Consider the following 9185-nt stretch of genomic DNA (forward strand, 5'->3'; position numbering starts at 1 on the left):
TTCGTTAAAAATATAACAAATACTTCTAGGCTCTTTATGTTTAAGCAAATAAATGCTAAACCAATTAATAACAAATTAATGGGGTGAATTTTAGTTGAGCTTAATAAATTCCAGACCAAATAGAACGAGATTCTTGTATAGTGGGAAGAATATAAAAGCATTAATTAGTGCGTTCAGTATAATATGATAGACGAAAAATGTAATATCGTAAATGTGCAATGAATGCAAGAAACGACAATGATTATAGTGTAAAGGAACTGTCACCCAATGATTATGTGATTGAGTGTCTTTCTCTCTGATGACGTGAAAAGGTATACCGTTGATATGAATGTGGAATCTTTGAGATTTATGGACAAAGATTGAATAACATACACTTGAATAAAGTGAATAAGACAATTCCTTCATATATCTCTCTCTTGACTTTACAATGTGTTTCTTAGTTCTCAAAAGGCAGATCCCCTCATTGTTCATTGTCTCATCCTATTTATAAGGAACATTCCCCAAAAAACCCTAAAAAGTACAACGCAGAGAATATCCAAAGGAATATTTTTCCTGTCTCTCTCTAAGTTCAAGTTACCGTTGTTATTTCATTTCAGTTGTCCGCTTTAGGTCGTCGGCCTTTATCACAACGACTGTCGGTCGCGGTGTCGTGGTCGACCACATCCTATGTCTTGCTTATCCATTATCATGGTTGCCAAATTTGGACCTATACACTTTACTCTAAGTGCAACTGCAAAAAGAAGTTAATTTCTTCTTGATATCTGAAAAAATCAAATATTATGAACCAGAAGAAAAAAGTCAAAAAATCAATTAAAAATCGGGAGAGAGTAGCTCTTTATAGAACATTTATTAGATGGGTGACAATACGGCTGAAGTTTATTATTCTTTCTTAAGTTTTCATTGGAACAACTATTCTAGCAAAGCACAAGTAAATAGGACACGGGCATTAAAAGAGAAAAGTGTCGTGATAAGTGAATAAGGCTTTTACACATAAATTATTTAATTTTTTTTTTTAATTTCAATATTGTAAAATGTCATGAAGGTCTATTTCTTCTCACATTTGGCTCCATAGAAGGAAAGATCATAACCATCTTATCTTAACAATTCCCTAGAAGACATAACTCTTAAACACGCAATGAATAAGGTAGTTTTCACCTTTATTTGGTGAAAATTATATTATTATTTTTGGTTTTGTTTGTTTATTACTTTCTCCGGTCTAAAATAAGTAATTTTTTAGATGTTTTCACACAGATTAATAAATTCGCCTTTTAGCTTTAATTAGCAATAAATTGATTATATTAACCTTTGCTAACACTTCACATAAATATTCCTAACACATACTCCAATACTATTTACTCCAAGGGTAATATAGGAAAAAAATAATTAATTCATTCTTAAAATTTGAACAAATTATTTATTTTGGATCCTAAAAAAGGTTAAAAATCACTTATTTTGGACCGGAGTGACTAGTAAATACGGTAGTCGTTTCACCGATCATTTTTCCTCTTTTTTATTTTTTTTTTTAAAAAAATTATCTTATAGAGTGACTGAGCAAAAATAGGGCACGGAGCACCAAGTATTCCAGCATGAGGCGTGTAGGGTTAAAAAGTCTACTTCAACTTTTAGAACTTTTATTTAATACGGGGTGTGGGGCATTTGCTACTTTTTGCCCTTTGCTTAGAGATGGGCGGAATCAGAATTCTCAGTAAAAGAACAACTTTAATTTATTATCCCTGTGTATATCTTGGAATATACACACACTACACCATCTCAGCGAAGTGCAAACAAACAATTAATTAAAAGTAAATAAAACTATTCATCTCATCTCAGGCCCCCACCTACTGTTTGCCCTTACCTCTCTGTCCCTCTTGTCGATTTCTCATAGTTTTTGGATATCTGGGCTTTTGCCTCTCTCTCTCTCTCTTTTTTCTTCTATGGCATTGACTACTGTTTTTAACAACTTTAGGGTTCGTTTGATATGAAGGTATAAGAATGGTATAAAAATTTAATATCACCTTAATACTCTGTTTGGTTAGTAAATCAGATATAAATTATTCCGGTATTAATTTTAATACTGAGATAATTTATACCTTATAAAAGGTGGGATAATTAGCACCGGTATAATTTATACCTTCTTCTTGGAAATTATGCAATTGTAATTCTTAATATAATATACCAAACAATGAATAAACAACAATCCCAACATAACTAATCACATCATAACTTATCCCAATATAACTTATACTGACATAACTTATACCGGTATAAATCGTATTCCACTCAAACGGTCCCTTATATTATTTCTTTCGATTTACTATAAGTGATTTTTTTGCTTTTGATACGTACCTTAAGATATTACTAACGGTAAATGGTCTGATATGTCCCTCTACTATTAACAATTGTTTAAAAATATCCTTGTTATACTATCGAGTCAAAAAACTCCTTACTGTTACACTATCAAACAAAAATGTCCCTAAACAGACGGAATATACATGTGGCGTTGATTTAAGGCTCAAGGCCATCTGGTTCATTTTAATAACCCAAATTGGACTGAATCCGCTCCAACCCACATACTTGACATCCAAATCCAAATCTGGGTTTAACCAGCTCACCATTTTCACCTTTTCCACAACAAACTCGAAAATACTATGATACTTATTCATATAAACCCAGATTGTAAAAATTGAATCTGTAAGCAGGGCAATTTAGGAAAATTTACCTCAAGATTCGTATGTGTGGCGGTCATGGAAAGAAGGGCATCATTTTAGTGTAATTTCGAGCAGGTTTCCGGCATTGTATCTAGCAATTATTAAAATAATATTTTAGTATAATTTCTATCAACTATTATTAACACGAGCAGATTTCTAATTAAGGTCATCAATTTTTTTTATCAATATGAGCAGCTATCTAAAGGTCACAGGAAAAATAAAAACCAACAAGCATATTCGAGAATTTCAGTGGGACCTGGCTAGGTTCTATTTTCCGGCGAAGTTAAAAAAAAGAAGCAAAACCTCTGATTTTTTTAGATCCAATAAATTGGAAAGAAGAAAAAGAAAATAAGTAGAAGAAAATGAAGGAAGGGGGTAAGGCGGTGGTGTTTTTTTTTTTTTGAAAAAGATAGCAAAAATAATGCAGTGGTATTTTGGCAAAGATTTGGAGTGGTGTTGGCTTTGTAATTATTCCGGCGAGTTTCACCGGGTCCATTCGCTTATTTGGTGGAATGGGTTTGTTGTTTGGATGATGAAACACGAAGAAAAACAAGAAGAGAAAAAGGGAGAGGGGGGGGGGAAGATAGTGGATGTTAGTACTATAGGAGGAATTTTCCAGTGAGCTTCCATGTTTTCCGGTGGTTTTGGTGTGAGGTGAGAGAAGACAAGATGGCCGTGTCTGGTGGGGTTATTTTAGGGGAGGGGGTTTAGGGTCGGATAATCGCCGAATAATAGAGGTATTGGGTATTTTAAATTGGGGATGTGTCAACCAAAATCTGAGAGTGACATGTGTCTATTCCGTTTGTTTAGAGACATTTTTGTTTAATAGTATAACGGTTTGGAATTTTTTGGCCCGATAGTATAACTAAAGATATTTTTAAACAATTATTAATAGTAGAGGGACATATCAAACCCTTTACCGTATTACTAATTCCTAAAAAAATAAGTATTTTGATTAAATTATCCTTAATTAAAATTCACATATTGTTAATTTGATACATTGAAATATATAAATAAGGACAAATTTAAAAAATTAAAGTTAATTCATTCTTGATAATATAGAAATGATATTTATTTTGAACCAAAATAAAAAAAAAAAAAAATGACTTATCATTATCACGGAGAGGAGAGAAAGGGAGTAGTATCTCTTTGAATCCTGGGTACCCGCTGCCCTATATACCCCTCTCTTCCTTTATCTTTAAAGTTAACCCAACATCAACAATTGACTCATCACAAAAAGCAAACCCATCTCAGGCCTCTTTAATAGATCCCTCTGTTCCATAAATTCATCGTCCTAGTTAAGAAACAAAAATATTGTAAGTTTGAACTCTCAGTAGTGGATTGTGAATTTGTGAGGTCAATCTACAAGGCTTATTTCCTCATACTCCCTTCCAAAAAATGGATGTAAGCACTGATCTCCGCTTACTGTTTTTTTTTGTGGTAAAGTTCAGGTGCTGATTTTGTGGATTTTTTTCTTTTGTTATAGGAGAGCAATTATTACTTGATGAATAGGAGCCACATTCCAGCATTTGGTAGCTGGGACTGTAACGATGATTTCCCAGTTCCTTTCACGGAATGCTTTGAATCAGCTAGACAAGCTGATTTGTTTCGTTACAGCTACTCTAACGACCGTGATTTATACGTAGCGGGAGATCTCTACCAGAACGACATTGTCACTCCAGCCATGATTGTCGTTCCTCGTCGTAAGGTAATTATTACTAGTACTACCTCTCCCAATTTACCCATCTTTCGAGATTTGAACTTCTACTTAGACATAGAATTTTTAACATAAAAGTTATATATTTAAAACTACACAAAAGTATTACTCTGTATAAGTCAAAATATTTAAAATTGTAATTCTGTCTGACTCGACATTTGAATATCATTAAGTAAATTGGGATGGAGGAAGTATTTCTGTTAGCCTCTATTGTCCTTTACCTCCATTTTAAGACTTGTAGTACTCCCTCCGTTTAACATCATACTCATATTAATTGATATATATTTTTATTGATTTTGAGAAAATAATTTGAAATAAGTAAAAAGGATGAGTAAAAGTAATTTGAAAAAAGAAATTATCTTTTCTTTATACTAAAAGGGACGAGTAAAAGTAAGATAAGTAAGATGGAGGAGTGATTATTAAGGAGGGAACAGTTTTTAGTCTGTAGTTAATCAGATAGTTGAAAACGAGGCAGAACATGTGAAAGCATTAAATGTTTTAGGTTGTGCTGCTTTAAACGCATGTCTTCTGAAATACTCTCCATTAGTGATTGAAGTTCCTCATCTTTTAAGGATGCATCACACTTTGAATTTAATTAAGGCACCACCTTTTTGCCCTAAATTTATTCAGTTTAATAGAAGCATTTAATGACCAATGGGATGTGTTAATTAATGGGTTCATATAATTATTACCACAGTAAACTGAGAATTAAGCATATGATTGTATTTCTACAGAGAAAAGCAAGTAGTAATGAAGTTGGAGGAAAGAAGGAGGCGTGGGTGGTACGCGATTATGAATATGATGTGAAAAAAGCAGCAACTCCATCTCCTCCACCACCACCAACACCACCTAAAAGGGCAGTAGATGAAGATCTTTACAAGATTTCCCCTGAATTGCTCTACTCTAAGTCTAAAAGGGTACCCCATTCTTCTCCTAATCTTTATTTTGTTTTATCAATGCTTTTTAATCACTTTTCCCCCATCCTCATCCCATAATTAGAGGGACATGTCCTATGTACTTGACCTACAAAGTCAAAATGATCGCCTTACTTTTATTAAGTAATGAATAGTGTACGAAATATAGTGGTAAATAAAATTCTTGTAATACGCAAATTTTTGTTGCGTAATTACAATCAGGTTGCAGTACATGAGAGGGGTTGCTCTGATTGTAAGCAACCTCCACTTTCAATCAAGAGGTTGTGAGTTCGAGTCTCCCCAAGAGCAAGGTGGGAAGTTCTTGGAAGGAAGGATGCCGAGGGTCTAATTGGAAACAGCCTCTCTACTTCAATGTAGAGGTAAGGTTTGCGTACACACTACCATTCTCAGACCCCACTAAGTGGAATTATACTGGGTTGTTGCAGTACATGCTAAATCCAAAGGAGATACTAGTAGTTACTGTCATTTTTTTATAAAGAAAAAACAAAAGTTGAACCTCAGTGCATTATCTAAGACTATATATAATTATCATATTGTATTACATTATCTAGTAGTAATATATATGTTACCTTCGGGGGGGGGGTCATTTGGTACGCGGACTATATTATCCTGAGATTATAATCTTGGGATTATAATCCCTGGACTATTTTATCTCACCTGGGAGGTGGGATAAAATAATCTCAAGTTTAATGGGATAAGATGAGATATTCAGGATTAAGCTCTGGGATTAAATTTATATTGTATTAGGTTGGCGGGATAAATTTATACTACCAATCAACACAATATAAATTTAATCTCACAGCTTACCATGCCTTATCCCGCCTACCAAACGGACACCTTAGGCTTTTTTATGCTAAACTTTTTGTTAATTTCTTTTTGCAGAAAGGCGTTAGGGGATTCTTTTCGATGTGCCTGCGGCCAACTTGTGCTTCTTGATCCTGCAAGAGCTTAAAGCTGCTTGCAAACAAAGAAAGATTCAGAACATATAGGAGTACTGGTTTCATATTGAATAGTAGAATTGTCTATATTAATTCTAAAAGAACTTAGTATAGAGATGTTTGAAGTATTTCTTGGGTTTATTACCAGTAGTACAAAGTGGCCCAAAAACAGATAGAATCTTGGCCAGCCCAAGAAGATAAATATCCATCATTGTCTTATGATGATCACTAAGAAGCCTCCTTTAGTCTCTACTCTATTGCTGGTATATATGTTTCCTTTTGGAAGTATTTTGATGTCCTACTCTTATTGCGCTAGTGTTTTGGCTTCTCCAACTTTAAATATATATATATAATGGAGGACTTTAATAAAGGTTTGGGTTAAAAAGCTAAAACTACTTTATGAGAAAAAAATAATAATTAAGGCTCCCTAGGCTCGTGTCTTTATTATGTTGTCCTCTGCTTTTTCCTTCTTTATTCTTCTATGCTTTTGTCTACTGACGACAGTGACCTTAATTGACAAAACTCTAAAGTGGCAACCAGCTAACTGTGCTTAGGAAGTACCCGACATACCTTTTAATTTCTTACTAATAGAATGTCACCCACTAATTATAAGGTTACCTCCGTCAACATCGATGCAATCGCGCTACATATACTTTTAAGTTCCACAAATAATTAAGTGCCGATCATTTTTTAGTTTGTTAATATATGGTTTTAAATTGGATAAACAGGTCTTGCAAGGAAAAGCTAGGCGAACTTATGGGGTAAAAATAATGGATGCTTAAACTTATATAAAAAGGATGCAGTGTGTTTATACATAAACTAATTTTGCTTAATGTATTATCACCTCATTAATTCACTTGACCATAATAAATTAATATCATTTGATGTAAATGTCAGTATGACTAAAATTTTGTTTGAACTTCTGGTGAGTCTGGTAAAAAAAGTCTTCGTCAAGAAAGAACCGCTTAAAAACCATTGAAAAGAAAAAGAAGTCTAAACCTTCTCGCCTTTTGCTAAAGATAGTGTCTTTCTGATGGTGCTTCTTTCAATAAAAGAAGAGTAGAGGAGCTTGCAAGAAAAGAAAGGAGGTGAAAACATCGACCGCTTTGAACAAATAGAAATGCGCAAATTGTAAGAAGTGATAAAAGGAGAAGAAAAGTACAATAGTCTCAACTTGTGAAAATGGTCAAAATGAATGTGCCCTTTAGCGAGCATGCGAACCATCTCTCTAATAAGGCAATGCTTTCCAGTTTCTAGACACTTTGACCGCTTGGTTATGCCTAAGGGTGGTAAATGGGTTATTTGTGTAATGATCCGGCTGGTCGTTTGAGAGTTCATTTACTGTTCATTTTATGCTTAGTAGCTGCTATGTGACTTGCCGGGGCAGTTGGATCGGTTCCGGGGAGGTTTCGGAATGAGTTTGGACACTTAGTCTCAAAGTTGAAAGCTTAAGTTGAAAAGAATAACTGGATGTTGACTTGTGTGTAAATGGATCCGCAATGGAGTTTTGATGGTTTCGTTAGCTCCGTTGGGTGATTTTGGTCTTAGGAGCATGTTCGGATAGTGATTTGGAGGTCCGTAGTGGAATTATGCTTAAAATGGCGAAAGTTAAAAATTTAGAAGTTTGATCGAGAGTTGACTTTGTGGTTACCGGGCTCAGATTAGGGTTCCGGGAGTTGGAGTAGGTCTGTTGTATCATTTGTGACTTGTTCGCAAAATTTGAGGTCAATCGGACGTGATTTGATAGGTTTCAGCATCGAAAGTACAAGTTAGAAGTTTAATAGTTCATTAGGCTTGAATCGATACGTGATTCGTGGTTTTAGTGTTGTTTGATGTGATTTGAAGGTTCGACTAAGTTTGTATCGTATTTTGGCACTTATTGGTATATTTGGTTGAAGTTGCGGGGGCCTCGGGTGGAGTTCAGATGGTTAACCGATCAAGATTTGAAATTGAAAGATTGCTGAAGCTGGGAGCCTTCTGGTGTGTTCGCACCTGCGAGGCTATTAGACGCAGGTGCAACGCCGCAGGTACAACTGGACTGGCACAAAAGCGAGGTTGGTCTTGCTTTGGGAGTATCGCAGGTGCGGAGGGAGGAGTGCACCTGCGAGTCCGCAGAAGCGAAATGGTGGTCGCAGGTGCGGAATTTGGAACTTGGCTTTGGGCACGCAGAAGCGGACGTTGGGTCACAGGTGCGAGTCTTTGGCTGCAGAAGTGGCAGGTCAGGGGTTGAGTTTAAGTCTGCGGGTGCGAATTTTTAACCGCAGAAGCGGTTAAATGGACCGCAGAAGTGGAACCACTGACAGTGCATATTAATTCGAGAGTTCGCGATTTTATTATTTTTGGATATTTCAAACTCGGGCTAAGGCGATTTTTGAGAGGATTTTCGAGGGTTTCTTGAGGTAAATCACTTGTGGTCATTTTTAATTAATAATTTTGTTTTCCCATTGAATTTTCCACCTAGTTTGTGTGTTTTTGATGTGTAATTTTAGGAGTTTGAGGTAATGCTGTATTTTGGCCCGGGCTCGGGCCTTAGTGGGCCTAACGGGCCGGGCCTCGCGGTCCCGGGCTTCGTGGTCCTGGGCTCTGGAGGTCCCGGACCTGGCGGTCCCGGTCTTCGTGGGCTCAATGGGTGGAACCGGCCCGTGACGGGCCTAAGCCCACATGGTCCTGTGCTTAACGGGCCGGGCTCGTGGGCTTCGCGGGCCTAGCGGGCTTTTTTCTTTTTTTTTTAAGACAATTTCTTGTAGTATCATGGCTATATTAAAAATATATATGTAGTATATATGTATATCTAATTATTAAAGTGCTTGACGAAAAAGAAAATAACAAAACAATAGTAAAACACTAAATTGTCATGCATAATATATTTTCTTGTAGTATATTATAT

The 9185-nt window shown here is 35.7% G+C and overlaps 1 protein-coding gene across 2 annotated transcripts; it reads left to right on the forward strand.

Moving 5' to 3' along the window:
• Positions 1-3817: 3817 nt before the first annotated feature.
• LOC104223434 (uncharacterized) lies at positions 3818-6550 on the forward strand. Of its 2 annotated transcripts, XR_011402230.1 has the most exons (5): positions 3855-4112; positions 4195-4416; positions 5160-5342; positions 5562-5719; positions 6243-6550. XR_011402230.1 is itself a non-coding variant. In XM_009774877.2 (4 exons), exons 1-4 carry the CDS (start codon positions 4107-4109, stop codon positions 6294-6296), a joined length of 465 nt encoding a protein of 154 aa, XP_009773179.1. In that variant the 5' UTR covers positions 3818-4106; the 3' UTR covers positions 6297-6550. The 2 variants fall into 2 exon arrangements, 1 of the variants encoding a protein (XP_009773179.1); XM_009774877.2 differs by lacking the exon at positions 5562-5719 and having other exon boundaries at positions 3818-4112.
• Positions 6551-9185: the final 2635 nt, after the last annotated feature.

Source organism: Nicotiana sylvestris, chromosome 9 (assembly GCF_000393655.2).
Source record: "Nicotiana sylvestris chromosome 9, ASM39365v2, whole genome shotgun sequence".
NCBI classification, from domain to species: Eukaryota; Viridiplantae; Streptophyta; class Magnoliopsida; order Solanales; family Solanaceae; genus Nicotiana; species Nicotiana sylvestris.